This window comes from Alnus glutinosa, chromosome 9 (assembly GCF_958979055.1).
Source record: "Alnus glutinosa chromosome 9, dhAlnGlut1.1, whole genome shotgun sequence".
In the NCBI taxonomy this organism is placed as follows: Eukaryota; Viridiplantae; Streptophyta; class Magnoliopsida; order Fagales; family Betulaceae; genus Alnus; species Alnus glutinosa.
In genome coordinates this window covers 126,565-144,913 of record NC_084894.1, presented here as the reverse complement: position 1 = coordinate 144,913, position 18,349 = coordinate 126,565, and the positions used below count along the sequence as shown (strand labels likewise).

General features: G+C 39.4%; 2 protein-coding genes across 2 annotated transcripts; both read right to left on the bottom strand.

Annotated features, from left to right (window-relative positions):
• Positions 1-9,213: 9,213 nt before the first annotated feature.
• Positions 9,214-11,038, bottom strand: LOC133878320 (expansin-A15-like). Its single transcript, XM_062316850.1, has 4 exons — positions 10,965-11,038; positions 10,722-10,864; positions 10,299-10,611; positions 9,214-10,163 (listed from the first exon to the last, which is right to left on the bottom strand). The coding sequence occupies exons 2-4, from the start codon at positions 10,855-10,857 to the stop codon at positions 9,860-9,862; spliced, it is 753 nt and encodes a 250-aa protein (XP_062172834.1). The 5' UTR covers positions 10,858-10,864; positions 10,965-11,038; the 3' UTR covers positions 9,214-9,859.
• Positions 11,039-15,419: 4,381 nt separating this feature from the next.
• Positions 15,420-16,536, bottom strand: LOC133876657 (uncharacterized). The gene has a single exon (XM_062314910.1). The coding sequence runs from the start codon at positions 16,500-16,502 to the stop codon at positions 15,636-15,638; it is 867 nt and encodes a 288-aa protein (XP_062170894.1). The 5' UTR covers positions 16,503-16,536; the 3' UTR covers positions 15,420-15,635.
• Positions 16,537-18,349: the final 1,813 nt, after the last annotated feature.

The following is an 18,349-nucleotide window of genomic DNA, read 5'->3' as shown; positions in this document are numbered from 1 at the left end:
AAGTAGTTGACTTCAATGACTTGAGTCATAAATTTTAATACTTCTGAAAAATAATTTGCTTCTTAATGAGTGGTTGAAGGGGCAACAAGGATATTAAAAAAAATCAAAATCAAAATGAGTAAAAAAAAAAATTTAAGAGGTGAGAGGGGCACTTTGCCCCCTTTCAACCCTGGCTCTACTCCTGGAGAGATGAAAATGCCGTCAGAGTTTAAACTTGACTGCAGAAGTGACAACTACAATTATTTGGTCAAAAATAGTATTTTCATTTCGTTGGATAATAATGTAAGGAATCTAATAGCTGTGGGTTTGGGTTGTTGGGCTATTAGCCCATTTGTATTTGAACGTGCCTTTTCTCTTATACAACTTAATTAGAAGGTAACTGAGATAGATTATGGTGGTTGGGGCTGTCTTTATAAATAAGCCCATTTACGATGTAATCTCATTCAATAAGAAATTTAGAACTTAATTTTACGGACAAAAATTTCTTACAAACTAGTTTATAGAAAATTTCGTGCAACTCACATATAATATTGACATATGTCTCTCAACATGTGAAAATCACATATTGTTGGACACATCGAATTAGCCCATTTCATTTCATAATTAATCTTCCATTTCCATTCATCTATTCTCATATCCAAACACTATTTCATTCTACAAAATTCCATCATTTCCATTACAATTTCTTATAGAGTCGGTTGCTCTACTCAATCCACTTCCTTCACTTGGGTGCTCTAATGGGTGTCTGCCCCATACAAGTCTAGTCTAGAAAATATGGCCTTATAGGCTTGTTGGGGTGATCGACCCGGTAGAATACCTCTAATATCTAAGTCAATATGTTACTTATTATTGGCGTTATTTCTAGTGGAAAAAACCTTTTTTACAGTGAAAATAAATATCTTTTGTGTATGGACTCACCTTTCCTTTTATACCTTGGCTTGCCAGTTGGGGTGGACTAGTACCCATGTTGGCTCCTACCACATCTTGCTAGTTGTATGGGCTGCTCATTTACTTGGCCAAAGAAGTGTCCCTGCCCCTCCTCCTTATGACAGATCAATGGCGTTAAATGTCCAACCGACTCCATTTAATAATTTATTTGTTCCATAAAAAATGAGAGTGAGATGAATCGTTAATGTGGTGATCCCCAAATTCTGTTGATGGAACTGTTGAGAGAAATGATATATATTGAATCACACAAATACTGTACATGAGAGGCCTATATATATAGGCTAGTACATGAAAGACATATACACAACATACCCCATGTGGGACAATACAATATATAAGAATATAATCTAACACCCCCCCTCAAACTCAAGGTGGAGTGCAAGAGACCATCTTGAGGTTGGACACAAGATCGCGGAACCGCCCTGGAGGATGAGACTTTGTGAAGAGGTCCGTGAACTGATCATGAGACGTGACAGAATGAAATTGTAGAGAGCCCTGAAGAAGATGATGACGGACAAAGTGACAATCAATCTCAATATGTTTGGTCCGTTCATGAAAAACATCATTATGGGCAATCTGAATAGCACTTCTATTGTCACAGTAGACAGGAGTAGCTGAAGAAAAAGTGACACCCATATCTTGTAATAGCCATCGCAACCAAAGGAGTTCCGAGGTGGTGTCAGCTAAAGCACGATATTCTGCCTCAGTACTAGAGCGAGCAACAACAGACTGCTTCTTACGGCGCCAAGAAATAAGAGAGGTGCCAAGTAGGAAACAATAACCGGTGGTGGAGCGACGATCTGTAGGATCACCTGCCCAATCCGCATCAGTATAAGCATACAACTCAAGAGGAGACAGAGAGGAGAAGTGGAGCTCATGAAATAATGTCCCCTTGAGGTAGCGAAGGATGCGAAGGACAGCAGAGAAATGAGTAGAACGGGGAGCAGCCATAAACTGACTCACCTGATGGACAGTATATGAGATATCAGGCCTAGTAACAGTAAGATAGACAAGGCTACCAACCAAATGCCGATAGAGAGAGGGATCATGGAGAGGCTCGCCATCCTGTAGATTGAGGCGGACATTGAGCTCAGTCGGTGTGTCGACAATCTTACAGTCTGTGAGATTGGCCCGTGAAAGCAGATCAAATATATACTTAGCCTGTGTCAAATATAAACCATCAGAAGAAGAAGAAATCTCAAGGCCAAGAAAATAGCTGAGAGTGCCAAGATCCTTCATCTCAAAATGCTGACTGAGAAACTGCTTGAGCTCCAGAATACCAAGAGAATCATCGCCAGTGATAATCATGTCATCAACATATAACAACAGAAGAATGATGCCTCGATCTGTGCGGCGAATAAATAAGGTAGAGTCATACGAGCTGATGGAGTAGCCAAGACTAGAGACAGTGGCGCTAAATTTAGCAAACCATGCCCGTGGAGCTTGCTTTAGACCATAGAGAGCCCGACGAAGACGACAGACCTTGTTTGGAGGAGAAGAGAGACCAGGAGGTGGCTGCATATAGACTTCCTCACTGAGATCGCCATTAAGGAAGGCATTTTGACATCCATTTGAGAAAGTGACCAATGTCGAGAGGCGGCAACAGCCAATAGAGCACGCACAGAAGATAGGCGAGCAACAGGAGCAAAGGTCTCCTCATAATCCACACCATACTCCTGAGTAAAACCTCTGGCCACAAGACGAGCCTTGTATCTGTCAACAATACCATCAGAACAAGTCTTGATTTTGTAGACCCACTTACACCCAACAACAGACTTCCCTCGAGGCAAGTCAACCAGATCCCATGTATGGTTCTTGTGTAATGCATCAAGTTCCTCTTTCATCGCGTCCTGTCAAAGAGGGTTAGTGGAAGCCTCACGATAGGAGTGAGGTTCATGTAAGGCAGCTAAGGCATGAAAACAATGAAAGTCCTGGAGATGAGATGGAAAAGACTTTACTCGAGTGGATCGGCAAAGAGCAGGTGGGGAGGCAGGAGCCGGAGCCTCGGATGGAACGGAATCTGGGGACTCAAGCGTAGCGACATCATGAGCATTTGAAGACTGCGGCTCAAGCGAGGAAGACTTGGGACAAATATCACCAGAGGTAGAGTGAGAGAGAGAGGCGTCTCTAGAAGTGTGGTAAAGGGAGGGAAAGAGGGCATGCAAAATTTTCCTACTTCGTGAAATAACTTATGCTCTCAGAAGACCACATGACGGGAGATGTGAAGGCGGTGTGACACGGGATCATAACACCGATAACCCTTTTGTTCTACCCCATACCCAAGAAAGCAACATAATCGAGAACGAGGCTCGAGTTTGGTATGTTCATGAGGTTGGAGCAAAACAAAACAGGCAGAACCAAAAGCACGAAGTTGATGGTAAGTGGGAGAAGAGCCAAACAACCGCTCGTGAGGGGTACAATGTGCAAGAAGAGGTGTAGGCAACCTGTTGATAGTGTAGACAGCTGTGAGAGTGGCTTCACCCCAAAAAGGAGTAGCAACCAAATAGGAAAGAAGAAGAGCACGAACAGTGTCTAGAATGTGCCGCAGTTTACGTTCAGCTCTTCCATTTTGCTGTGAGGTGCCTGAACAAGACAAGTGAGGAACAGTGCCATAGTGTTTTAAGATATTTTGAAAAGACTGTTGAGTATATTCTAAGGCATTATCAGAACGAAAAGCTTTAATGTGTTTAGAAAACTGGGTCTCAACCATTTTTGCAAAATTGCGATAGATATCCAATAATTCAGAACGTGATTTCATTAAAAACACCCAGGTGTAACGGGAAAAATCATCAACAAAAATCACAAAATAGCGTGAGCCACTCATACTAGGAACAGGGGAAGGCCCCCAAACATCAGAATGAATTAAATCAAAAGAAGCAGATGCAATAGACTCACTATTATTAAAAGGCAAAGCTGGTTATTTCCCAAGTTGACAAGAAATACAATCAAAAGACTTATTGGACACTGAACCTAATAAACCCTTAGAAGCTGAAACTTGTACTCGAGACACAGATGCATGACCAAGACGCGAATGCCAAAGAGCAAGAGATGGCGGCGATGAAGCGGCAGCAGCAGAGACACTAGGGATGGAAAGGTGTAAGGAGGAAAGCTCAAACAGTCGCCCAATTCTACGCCCGGTCCCAAGTGTCTGGCCCGTCCGAGGATCATGCACATACACACCAGAGGAGTCAAAAACAAGTCTATAACCCAATTCACACAATTGCCCAACAGATAAGAGATTAAAGGATAATTTAGGCACATGAAAGACATCAGGAACAGAAAGGAAAGGTGTATGAACAGTGCCTAAGGATTGAACCGTCATAGAAGAGTCATCAGCTGTGTGAATTAAAGATGTATGTGGTGGAGGGATAGAAGTGGTAAATGAAGAGGTATATGGCGTCATATGGTTGCAGCAGGCGGAGTCAAAAAGTCAAGAGGAAGATTTACCTGGCAAAACGGAGAGGACAGAGGAAGATGCTTTACCAGAACGAGCGAGGACCTGGTTGATAATTGCCTCAAAGTCAGCTAGAGATAAGGTGAGAATAGATCCGGTAGAGTCGCCAGAGGGAGCAGCTGGGGCAACCGAAGAAGAAACACTCTCAGTAATGGTAACAGCTGCAGCAGGTGTAGAAGATTTGGCCTTGCGCCAACATTTGTCAATGGTATGCCCACGACGGCGACAATAACGACAAAAATGATTGTCACGATTCTTGGAGGGTCCATGAACAGACCTGTCAGAGTGCTCGGTCTGAGGAGATGGAGCAGCTAAGACTGGATGAGTATGCGGAGTGTGCTGAGAGTGCAAAGTAGACAATTTGGTCTCCTCTCGAACAAGCTCACAAACAGCCTGGTCCAAAGTGGGAAGAGGAGAGCGATGCAAAAGTTGCCCACGAACAGGCTCAAAATCATCCCTCAGAGCCATCAGAAACTGATAGAGACGATGCTGGTCCCTGCGGGCAGCATACATCTGAGCATCAGTAGGGTCCCTCCAAGTAGGATCAGAAAGAGCCAACTGATCCCATAAGAACTGCATGTGAGCAAAAAAATCCGTAATAGTCTGATCTGATTCTTGCCTCAGACGATAGAGATCAAGAATAATCTGGTACTCGCGAGAACCATCAATCGATAAGTAGCGAGAAGCAAGCATATTCCAAGCACCTTGAGCATCATCAAAACTGCCAAATAAAGCCGCAATAGAGGGAATGGTGGTGTTACGAAACCGCGTAAGAATCTGATGATGTTTGCTGTCCCAATCAATAAGACGAGTGTGGAAAGCATCATCAGTTTCGGCATCGACTTTAGTAGGCTTGGGGATATCCCCAGTCACATAAAGCCAGAGCTTGCGGCCTTTAAGAAAGCTCCTCATAGATTGGGACCAAACAATGTAGTTGGTGCCATCCAATGTAGCATGAATATGAGTAAGAATCTCGTTTTGTGCCATCTGGAGATGCCAAATGCAGAAATAGACCAGAAAAATGAAATCAGAACGAGAAAATAAGTAGAAAACACCTGGTCAGCCGATGCAGTGGTCAACATTCAACGATCAAAGTCAACAGTCAACGGTCAAAGTCAACGGTCAAAGAAATGCTGACGTGACGTGGTAGTAGCTGATGTGGCAGTAAGCTAACATGGCACTAGGCTGACGTGGCGCTAGGGCTGACGTGTCACTGCAGAAGGTTGGCGCGTGGATGACACGCGCGAGGTGTGGCGGCGCGTGGGCGCGTGAACCAGCATGCTGCAACCTTCTAGCGGCGCGTCCACCGTCGGATTTGGACAAACTTGGTGTCTTTGAGCAGCTAGGCGGCTGATCTATGGATCTGTGCTGAAATTGGAGCGATCGAACGGCTGGATCGTCTGGCGGCGGAGCGGCAGCAGAGTCTGGCAGCGGCAGAATCTTCAGGCGGCGCGTGGAGGAGCGTGGATGCTCTGATTGGGCTGTTCTTTACGGCTCTAGCACGGTGGTCTCCCAAGGTTTCGATTGGTATATAAACCAGGTCGAAACAAGGACTGGAAGACAGAGAACCGAGGAAGATAGAGCGATGAGATACGGCGGAAGCAACGACGGCGCCAGAAAATTGCTGGGAAGAGGCCGGAAGAAAAAAAAAAATTAAATAAATTGGTGATTCAGAACCTATGCTCTGATACCATGTTGAGAGAAATGATATATATTGAATCACACAAATACTGTACATGAGAAGCCTATATATATAGGCTAGTACATGAAAGACATATACACAATATAGCCCATGTGGGACAATACAATATATAAGACAATACAATATATAAGAATATAATCTAACAGGAACAATTGCTTGCCTTCTTTATTAAATAAGGGGATTGATTCAGAAATATATCTAAGAAGAGGAGGGAGCAGATTTGCTCATTTCTCCTTTCCTTTTCCGTTTCTACTCTCTGTTCCTACCATCCTTCTCCTATTCTAGCTTTTTCTTTTTGTTTGTAAATGTTCTTCGACCATATCAACAATTTTGGGCCTCTCTACTATGCATCCATTTATTTACATCTATTTTGTGCCGTTAAACTCCTCCTTGATCACTGCTACTGTTTGCTGGTTGTGTTTTTACTTTGAATAAGAGTTTTATTCTCTTTAGATCTGCCATCATGGACGATCTATGAGATAAAGGTTGGTTAAGTGTGAGAGGTTATCGATCTTTCACAGCTTGGATAGTTCGGTGTGAGGGGTTATCTCTCACGGCTAATTTAAATAATTTTTTCGAGGATAATATTTGGCTACCCTTGCCTTAGATTTAGTATGCTCGGAGTAGATATGCTCTTTAATTATTTTTGTACATGGATTAGCGGAAAGTGAAAGTCATAGATAATACTTTATTGTAAGAATTTTGTTATTTGTATCTATGATTTTGTAACCTCATAGCATGTGACTATGCTTTTGCAAAACTTTGTGCTTTGTAATGTAAGAACTTTATATTCGTGATCTTTGATAAATGAAATATTCAGATATTTCGTTCCAAAAAAGGGAGGGGGGAGGGGGGGAGGAAATTGATCCGATGCTATTCACTTAATTTTTCTAATTGGGTGCAGCAGCGGAAATGAGCCAAGAAGCCTAACTACGCCCAGGTCAGTACTAGGTATGTACTTACAAGATGGAGTACTTACACTGGCCCAATAAATTTGGCCCGAACCCATTACACTCAAATTCTCAAAGATGTTGTGAAACCCATTACACTCAAATTCTCAAAAATGTTGTGAAACCCTAGGTCCATTAGAGATAAAAAGGACTCGTTGGGCCAAATATATCTCAAATATATCTCTCCTCCTCTATTTGTCAACTCTTTTTCTTTTCTTTTTTTCCACTTATTTCCTTCTCCTACTCAATTTTTTTTTTTTTTATTATTATTAATCTTTCTCAAATTTTGTATTTAAAACAATATCCTATCAAGAAATGCATTAATGAAAAAAAAAAAAAAAAGAAAGAAAGAAAGAAAGAAGAAGAAGATAGAAGAATGTTTTTGTGAGATATGGTGGAATGAGAGGCTTGGAAGCATGCCTAGGTTATTATCACACTTAACTAATAAGACAAATATGAATTTCATGTGACCAAGGAAGAACAATAAATTTGTTTATGAAATAATAATAATGTTCATTGGGAATGTGTAAGATTGTATAGAAAGATTAAGTGGATTGAATAAAGGTAGTGGTGGTTAGATGGCCAAGATAGAAAGTGGTAGCCTGGTAGAGTGAAAAGGCTAAGAATGAGAAAATGACATGTATCATCCATCACGTGCAAGTGAGTCCCCCATATTTAAAAATACATAAATTTCTCACTACATGACTACATCACTCTAAACAAGAAAAAAAAAATATGAATTCTAAAAAATACACTTTAAAATTTAACAGGTACAATGGGCCAGCGGCTACGTTCAACTTTAACCATAAATTTACAATTGACGAATTATAGGTCGTCGTCCTTTGGTTATAATTGATAATATCTTTCTTGTTGATCTCAAAGAATAGCTTAATCAGTTACAAATTATATATTAAGAAACGGAGGTCATTTGTTTAAATCACCCGATTGATCTCCGTCTCACCTCCCCTTGATTTGTCATATAATTTTTTTTTTTTTTTTTTTAAAAAAAACAATATTTTCCTTGCTTTTTTCTTCTTATATTTTCCATTAATGCATTTCTTGATAGGATATTGTTTTAAATAAAAAATTTGGGAAAGATTAATAAGAAAAATAAAAATAAAAATGAGTAGGAGATCAAGGAAATAAGTGGAAAAAAAAAAAGTTGACAAGTAGAGGAGGAGAGATATATTTAAGAATAATGATTCAATGCCACCTAGATATACAACTTTTCACCACCTTGCCTATGTGGCAAGGTGGTCCCCCACTACTTTTTGAGTTTTTTTTTTTTTTTTTTTAAAAAATAAATTAAGGTGAGGGACCACTTTGCCACATAGATAAGGTGGTGAAAAGTTGTATATTTAAGTGGTAGTGAATCATTACTCTATATTTAAGGGATTTGTAACACATTATCTTTATATTTTTGTGTCCTTTTAAGTTTTAACCAAACTTGCATTTGTCTCTTGTTCTAACATCCTGTCACCAATCAACTTGTTCATATATATTCTTCAAAAATTTCCTCCCTTGTTGTTATCACCAAAATAACTTGGCTAATTTTCAGAATACGACCTCTTAGCTTATTATATATATATATACATATGGAATATCATAACCCAAAGAATCTAACCAGCCTAAAAAAATCAAAATTTCTTACAAGCTCTAGCACGTCTCTTATTACCGAAAGTCGCATTCCCATCAATTATTTTAGTTCTTATCATTATTTTCTGCGAGAAAATCGGGGGATCGAGTCAATAGTAGCAAAGGCATAAAATAAAATGATGAAATGGCATTTTTCCGCGAGAATATTGGGGGGAGGGAATTCATCGTCCCGAGATTGGCATGAAGACAATTAAAGAGCCCAAAACTTGAGGCGCCTGTACAAATTTAAGTGTGGCACGTGAATTAGCGGTCAGAAGGGTGGAGTTGAAGGCCTACAAGGTCCAAAGTGAGGACTGAGGAGGCACCACATTTGCATGGTCTCCAAGAACGCGTGAAAGTTTCGATTGTTCAAAGCCACATTACCGAGACATTGATTTCACAAATCAAACCTCTCTTTTGGCTTACAATTAATCCAAATGGTCCTCCACATACAACTTGGCAAAAAATATACTTTATAATTAATTTAGATATATATTGAAGTTAAGAAATACAAAGTAAAATCATGAAAGAAATACAGTACGTACTTTCATCCACACAAGAAGAACACATGCTGTACTCCATAAACACACTCCAAATATTTATTTCCTATATACGATATACTTAATTCGAGGACATATTTCAGCCGACAATTATAGCTGTTTACAAGGCCTTCAAATATCGCCCACGATCAATGCCTCAAGCAGAAAAAATTTGCTCTGCAACATCTCATTCTTTCTTTACCCATTTGAAGAGTACTAAACCAGCAATCAGATGACAAACAAAAGCAACTTCTTTGGGGCGGGTGACAAGCCTTGTTCACCTCAGCCAAAATGATGCCCGGCCAGTAGTCACACTCACACGGTACAATTAATATATTAATTACTAGAGGTATATAGAGGCCTTCTACAGTTTGCATGGACCCTCAACAGACCTAAAACCGTTGGTAGCTAGAGAGTGTTATTTAAACTCGGTCACTCAGACAAAAACCTATAAGGGCTAGCTGTTCCAAAAAAAAAAAGCCCCCCCTTGATGATTTACCACGATACTGAACACCACAATATACGTACCTTATATGGTAGCTAGCTAGTATAATTAGAAAAGAAAGTCACACTAAAGTTAGAGGTGATAGCTAGGCTTAATTTATATAGTGATCGAATTGGCCGGGTGGGTCTAGAACTGCTCTCCAGTGTAGGTTTGGCCAAAAGACCAGTTGGGAGGAGCCACATTGTCGGAGACCACAGACCGTCCGTCGCTGGTTGTGACCTTGAAAGAGAGGGTCTGACCATTAAGGTAAGAGTTACTCTGCCAGTTCTGTCCCCAGTTCCGGGACATGGCCTGCCAACCGGTTTTAGAGCCTTGAATAGACACAGCAACAACATCACCAGCTCCACCAACATTGGTTACGAGAACAAGATTGAAGTAAGAGTGCCCGTTGATTGTGAACCTGATTCCACCACTCTTTTTGCAAGCAACCCTGCATATATATATATATATATATATATATCGAGAGAGAGAGAGAGAGAGAGAGAGAGAGAAGATTAATTTGAGTAGGACCAGACAGGATTGATTACATATACTAAAATGATATATATATATATATCTATCTTACCTTCTGTACTGAACAGGGACAATTCCTGCCTTGTAGCCAGCAAGGCGTTGGAAAATAGGCTGAGAAAGATCAAAGTGTTGCAGGGGAGGATTACACCAGCCTCCAGCATTATTAGGGAGAGCATTGTTTGGTGGACAGAAGTTAGTTGCAGTGACTATGATGGATCCTGGTAAGCACCATGTTTTGTCATTAACGCATTGAATCTCAAAACAGGCTCCGCAGCTCAAACCACTGTTGAAAAGAGCAGTACTCAACGCAGCTGTGTTTGTCCCGTACCCCTGGCTGTAAAGATTCCCATACCCACAAGCCCCACCTGTACGCCCGAAATTATTTAAGACCATTAATTAATTAAAGATCAGGTTCTAATGCTAATTAATAATATATATGTGAAAATTTATGTTCATGCTTTTCTTATTTACTTACCCATTGTCCCAGAGGCATCACTACCTCCATAGAAAGTAGCATGGGCGTTTGTCCACCCACTTCCATAGCCCTTCACAGTCTTCAACATGGTGAGAAGGGCTACTAAGCCTACTATGGTATAGCCAAGGAAATCCATCGATCTCCTGCGAAAAGAAAGAAAGAAAGAAAATTTATATATATATATAAATAAATGAGAGAACGGACCCATCTGAAATTTCAGCAATAGTGGTGACAAGGGCTTACAGCGGCCGCTTAAACGCAGCTAGCTAGGACAATCAAGTACTGAGGAAACTGGGGAGCATTTGTGAGAATCGGAGTAGTAATGGACTTGTTTATATAGATGTGTACGCAGTGCAAGTGGAGGATTAAAAAAATAGGATTAATGTCCAAAATTTGAAATTAGAAACGCGACAGAATAGTGTCTTAACAACTAACTGAAACATATATATTCAGTTAAAGTAACCAACCATAGAGTTAATAATAAATAATCAATTTTATAATATATATCTATATTAAATAATGAATACATATTTTAAAATTGCCTCAACCCTTCCCATTAGACAAGTGGGCTTTTGTTTTGACCTTCAGTTTTAGAAATCAAATATTCTAGCTAGCTACCTCATTATCAGGGAGATTGATAAGTAAATTTTTATTTATTTTTAATGAGACAATAATATAATATAATATAATGAGGTATCATTCAACCTTGAAATTTTATTAACTTAGGTTAAATAACCATTTATTCTAAAAACTTAAATTGATAAGAAATGATAAATTTAATGAAGCCCAACAAGAGAAATATTAATTTAATTGAAATGGAAGATAAATTATGACGGAAATAGAGTTTGGACTCGAACCTCTGCTCTGATATCATAGAAAATCGATCATCACTTATCTCAAAATTAGGTTAAGCAGATAAAAAAATGATAAATTTAATCATTTAATCAATATTTAATCGGTTTGAATCCAATTATATCATATTGGTAATCAATATTCTTAATATGAAAGCTTAACATTTTTATACTTGCAAGTGTATATTAAACAATCTCTCTCAAACATGTGAGCCATCACCATATATATTGTCCATAATATTCTCTTTGGAACGAAAGTCTTTACAAAATATTGTGCAATTAATATATCATAGCTAATAGCCCATCACTTACGTTAGTGTATGCATATTACACGCTCTCATGATCGAGTCCACTCTACCATGGGTAAGACAGATCAAGAACTGTATGCGAGTCTAGTCTGCCGTATGGATGTTGCATGTATCACTTGACTTGCCAAACCATAAGCTTCGATGTCACTGTTAGAGAGATCAATATTTAAGGAGTTCTCTCGATGGGGGGAGATCACACTATTTAACAAAAAAACCTAAGCTATGAGGTTTTGTTCAATTGTTTTATAAGAGTTACTTGATAAATATTTAAGGATCGAGTTCTCTCGATCGGGCCGGAGAGATTGATCACACTATTTAATTAACAACAAAACCGTATCTAAGCTTATGAGGTTTTGTTCAATTGTTTTATAAGAGTTACTTAATTACGCTTGTAAAATTTATCTAATGCGTAATTTATTCTTTTTACGCTCGCACGTGTATACTCAATACTCATATCTATATAAACTATTGGACCGACCACCTGTTTTTTAAGGTATATATATATATATAGGAGAATCTTACTATTGTTGTATGTTAATCTGATGTAGAGTGAGTTTATTATTCTTTTCCTTGTAAAATCCTAATTAGTAATTAAGACCCACTCCTTCACCTCCTCCATTAATTGTTGGATTAGTGGCAGGTCCATTGTTGCAAGGAACTTGCATATATGTACTGGTTACGTACTACTAATTGTGCAATATATATATATAACATATTTTGCAGTGCATTAATTTGATGGTTAATTAGCGCGCATTAGCAAAAAACAGATGCTGGCCGGCATCCGCTTTTCTCCTTATTGTCCATATATATTGAAAAGCATACATTGCCTACAAAGATATCAGCAAGAGGACATCAGAAAGTTAGGTAAATGGAGAAGTCTTTTTGGTCTATTATTCTTAGATTCCTTTCGAGAGGAACAGGTTGAAATGAAATTTGTTCCCTTTCCTTTATTCATCGACGTCTCTTCTTCTTAATTTGAAAGCATGCAAACTGATGTCCTCTGCTTCTTGGGGCTCTACTTAATTAGCCCAGAAGTTAGAGGTACCCTATTCGAACTTATATATATATATTGATCATCCAATCGCGCGTGTAAATGAACCCTTTTCTTTTTCTTTTTCTGTACGTATATCTGAATACGGGAATCTCATGGCCCCAAGGAGGCACATGGGGTTATGCGGAGTACTGCATGCTTCACTTTGACTTTATGTTACCTTAGTTTTCTTGGTAGTTGTGAATATATATTACATTGCCCCATCCCTTTATCACTGTGAAGCCATCTCTGACTTTTGATACCAATACTGAGAAAAGAATCCCATATAAATTAAGTTGAAACAAAAAAGCAGGAAACTTGTCTAGCTACCTCAAATTCAGGATCTTATGGGATTGGATCAAAGTGCTTAGCATGTGTCAAACCATTATGATGACAATCTGCTCTTTCTGTTCCTTCACTCCTTTCATTAAATTATATTTTTTTCTTCTCTTTTATTAAGCAATCTTAGCTGTACGTGACCATCTGATAACCCTCACTAGTACTTATTCTCATGCTGTTGCAGTATTTAAGTGTATAAATTCCTAAGCTTTACAGCTCAACGAACAGAACCAGGAGCATGATTGAACATGCCTATCATCACCTATAAGCTAGCTTTGTACAAACTTCACTTTTTTCCTTCTAATTATCTTTCGGTCGGCTAGCGGATAAGGAAGAAAAGCTTACCCCACTGCAAACCACCGTCATGATACTTCCATGCATGGAAGATTAAAAAAAAAAAAAGGTACAAAAGGGATGCTGTTATATATGATTAGCTAGTCATATAATTGTGACATCTTTCTAACCTAACTATGCTATATAATCCAACTCAATTGAATTGAATAGTATAAAACCTTTTAACTGCCATAACTTCTACACAATATTGTATTAATTAGAAGTAGCAAATAGGCAATTAAGTTTCTTGCTCAGAAAAAAGAAAAAAGAAGCCAAGTTTCTTTCCACTAGCTAGCTAGCTTGTATGTATTATTTTAATATGAAGTGGGTAGGGAGTAAATGTTATTCAAGTCTGCGGCAGGCGTGGAGGCTATCACCCTTAAGTGCGATGTGCAGGCTGGCTCATCGTTTCACGCCGCATTGTATTGGCTGCCGTGCCATCGCAAAAATAGGGGTCATGTGCAGACTCATCTTGCACACACTACCGAGTCAGTCAATAGAGTTCCTTTTCCTTGCATTTGTTCCTTCTTCATTCATTTTCTAGTGTCAAAATGTCGTTAATTGTTGGTGGAATAGGATCCTGAAATTCAAGAGAAATGGAGATTTCTTCCTGTTATTCAATTCCAGAACAGAATGTCAACTATTCTATCTACGTACGAATAATTCTTGCATCTGAATTGTGTAACAAACTAATTTAAAATACAAAAAATTGCTTGACATCCCAACATGTTTTTTTATAGAATTTGCTTCTAATATAATGTGTCACAATCTTATGAGATTGTGTCACATTTCTTAATATGATAGATTTTATGAGATTGTGACATATCAGGTTATAACCAAATTCTGAAGAAAAAAAAATGTTTAGATGTCTAGCATTCTTCTTTAATACTGGGGTGATATATAACAATGAATCGAAACATCTTTTAACTTATGGGTACAAAGTAATGAATGAGAAAATTCGCACAATATTGACCCAATTAAACACAAATAGAGAAGGGTGAATAGGTATTTTCAAACAACTACAATCAATTAAAAATTTCACAACTGCTAGTAATCATCAAAACTAAGTAAAGCATAAATTAAATCTGACAGAAACTAATTAACTAAATGTGTTGAGGGCTGATTTTTTTTTTTTTGCTCTCAATCCCTGTTACACGATTTCAGAGGCCAACCTATACTCAATTATGATTTTGGACCAAAGTTTCTTTTAAAAAGGGCCCACATGATGTCCATCCACAATTTTAATGTTTATTGGATAGATGACCCTACCCATATGACAATTTTATTGGGCTCATGGCCACAGAAGGATGAAAGCCAAAGTCGGGCTTCAACCCATGATTCATTTTCTCCACACGAGCTAGTCCATGTCATAATGGGCCAGCATTTACGGTAAATGACTCATCAAGATCCTGCTACAAAGAAGAGTTTACATGGCTGATGGCTCTCAGACATAGAGTTATACAACCTACTAACTCTACACGAAATTAGCATGGGTAATGAACATGTATACAATCACTACTCAAGACACCACCGGCTATAGAACCAAAAAAAAGGAAACCCAAATCACCCTAGCACATCTAAGGAAGTAAAATCGAAACCCACCAAAATAAATTTTTGTATCTTCTTTCCGTACGTTTTATAAATTAAACCACGTACAAACATCTTTTATAAATCATCTAGAAATCAATGGCGTGTAATACCTGCTTAATTGGCTGCTTCTATAAATAAAAATGGCCTTGTGAACATACTGATAATATGAAACTGATCACAATGTCAGGCTATATATATAATTAAACAGCCATCTTCAATTAGCGCGCGCGCGAGAGAGACATTGGCATTAAAGATAATTAAGGTTATAGCATGCATTGTGTAAAAAGGGATTATTACAATAATTAATTTGACATAGCTTCGATCAATTCGATCCGAACAATATCTATGCAAAACAACAGTACGTATTTGTTGGACGTACATTTTAAGTACATGCAACTCGATCTTCCTCTGCATATATATGTAACTATGATCATGAGTACCAATTTGATTGTGTCGCAGGAATCTAGAGAAAGCGCCTCGCTGGCCAAACTGCTGCAACACTCGCTGGTTCCACTGCAGCCGGCTTCATAACACAGTATCCAGTCCTTGAACAGGAAGCCATCCTTCCTCTCTTCGTCCCATCACAACCGTTAATATCCATGGCAAGTCTTCTCTCTATTTCGTGTCTTTCGGCTCTCCTCCTGAGATTCTGCCTCTTTATGATAGAGCTCAACTTTTCTTTACCATCTCTGCTACTCAACGGCACTGGCATGGCCTCTAGACCCATCAACTTTGCAACCACTCCGGGTTTGCACCACACCACACTCTCTCCAGCTATAGTTTGAGGCAACGACCAAGTTTTATTGAAGTTGGAATCGAATTCAGTTTCCGAGAATCTCCCTCTTACTCCGTGGTCACAGCGGATTGATTTTCTGCCTGCCTTTTCGTTAATACTAGCCAGGTTTCTGAACGAAGACCGGTACATGGCATCCTTTCCATCTAGAGAAAAGCGAGGGTAGTGGTTCAATGCATTCCTAGCAGACCTTAAGATGTCAGAGTTGTTGACACATGACATCCTACCGTGTATTCGGTTGCAGTCATTAAGCTTTGCTTTTCTGGCAATCTCCTCTTCTAATTCCAACTGCAATATCATCTCCTCCAGCGTTGGGCTTTGTTCTGAATTAGCATTAATATTGTGCAAATTGTAAGGGGAGCCAACAGGGGGCTGGCCATGGGTGACCATGTTGATGTTGGAGGAGTCGCCATGGTTGGCTTTATTGTGCTGATTGAGGGTAGAGGTTGAGTCATCACCGTTGCAAAAAGTTCTGATACCCTTCTTCATCTTGGCTCCCAGAGAATTCTTGAGGAGAAACAAGGATAGATCCTTCATTGGTTGTAAAGGCTTGATCGGTCGGCAGGGATTGGGCTTCGGTTGGACTTTACTCTATACAAAAAAGAAGAGGTAATGTGGGGCAAATTATAATTAAAACGTGAATGGAGTGAATGGGAGCGGTGTGCATGGGTTTTAAGTTTGATTGCCTTAATAGCAGTCACATGACAGATGAGAGGGCATTCACAAGTTTTTCACCTATCTGTGCAAAGCTCTTTAGATCTCTGCTAGTGACTCATTGCATTACTTATCATTTTCACTTGAATTGGTTGAGAGATCTGAGGAGCATTTACTCGGATCAAGATCCACGGAAATTGCCTGATCAACAATTTTAACATACACGACCATAAACATGCCACGTTGTTGACTTACATGCAAAACCAAAGTACGACTGCAGACTCACTTTCTTTCTTTTCTTTCTATATATTCCCTTTTCCCCCACATTCTTCTTCTTCTTCTTTCTCATTTTATCTCCGTTAACTCTTCTCAAAATACACTCTTAATGTTAGTTTTTTTGGATGAATTCTTAATGTTAAGTTTTTCACAATATATATGATTTTTTTATTTGGAGTTCAGAAAAGACAGCTGTCATGAGGATGGGCCGATGGGGTTCTTTGTTTTGGACAATCGGATTCATCTGATTCTTTAAGCTCCATGGGTTGAAATTTCTAATCCCAATAAATGTCAAATAAACAAGGATCCTGTGACGTCTCACATTGCCTGGAAATGGAGATGTGCTTATATGTATAAATGCATCATTTATAACACAACGCGTTTTAAAGCCGTGATGGTCATGAACCTATCAGAACTCCGCAGTTAACCGTGCTTCTGCGAGAACAATCTCAGGATGGGTGACCTCTTGAGAAGTCTAGTTTAGGGAGCCAAAAAGCGGACAATATTGTATCATTGAGGGTGTGTCGTTACAAATGGTATCAGAGCCATTGCCCAGCCTGAGATGATGGGAGCGTGCACAAGTTCATGACGGTCGCTGGCGGGCACTCGCTGGGACGCCAAGAATGGGGTGATCATCCCATGAGGGTCGCCAGCGAAGACGCTGGGTCTTAAGAGGGGGTGATTGTGACGTCCCACATCGTCTGGGAATGAAGATGTGCTTATATGTATAAATGCACAATTTATGACACAACGCGTTTTAAAGCCGCGATGGTCATGAACTTATCAGAACTCCGCAGTTAAGCGTGCTTCTGTGAGAGCAATCCCATGATAGGTGACCTCCTGAGAAGTCTAATTTGGGGAGCCAAAAAACGGACAATATTGTGTCATTGAGGGTGGATCGTTACAGATCCAAAACACACAAGGTTTACAATGGGTTAAATAAATAGCTTGGCCGTTGGCCCAATGCACATATATATATATATATACATACACACATAGGCCAAAAAAGAGGCTACGCAGAAAAATGATGGTTTTTGAGACAATTCATTGGATGAGCTATCTAGAGAAACCCATGCTGCGGCGACAAAGGATCTTGGTCGTCACAACAAATAAGAAAATATTATAACATATTGTAGTACTGAAGCCGCTAAAGAGGAGCTCTATTGCTATGGTTGGTGAGGGAAGTCCCCCTAATAATGCTCATGTGACATTGGATCTGAATTTGGTAGTCTCCTAATGCAAAAAGGGGGCATCGGCTATGCAGAGGCAAAAGAGAAGGTAGAGGAGAGCCAAAAAAGAGTAACAACATGTGTAGATCACGCATGTCAGGGCGAAGCATGTGGGGTACATGTACGTACGGTAGAGGGGAGTGATAGAGTGGGGCAGGGGTGAAGGTGAAGGCAGATGGGCAGTAGATCTAACTTTCAAAACACAAACAGAAGAGGAATAGAGAG

Coding starts and splice junctions, on each gene's coding strand:
- LOC133878320 (XM_062316850.1), bottom strand. CDS start 10,857: ATGGATTTCCTTGGCTATACCATAGTAGGCTTAGTAGCCCTTCTCACC. Junction 10,612..10,721: donor TGATGCCTCTGGGACAATGG/GTAAGTAAATAA, acceptor TCGGGCGTACAG/GTGGGGCTTGTGGGTATGGG. Junction 10,164..10,298: donor GTCCCTGTTCAGTACAGAAG/GTAAGATAGATA, acceptor ATATATATGCAG/GGTTGCTTGCAAAAAGAGTG.
- LOC133876657 (XM_062314910.1), bottom strand. CDS start 16,502: ATGAAGGATCTATCCTTGTTTCTCCTCAAGAATTCTCTGGGAGCCAAG.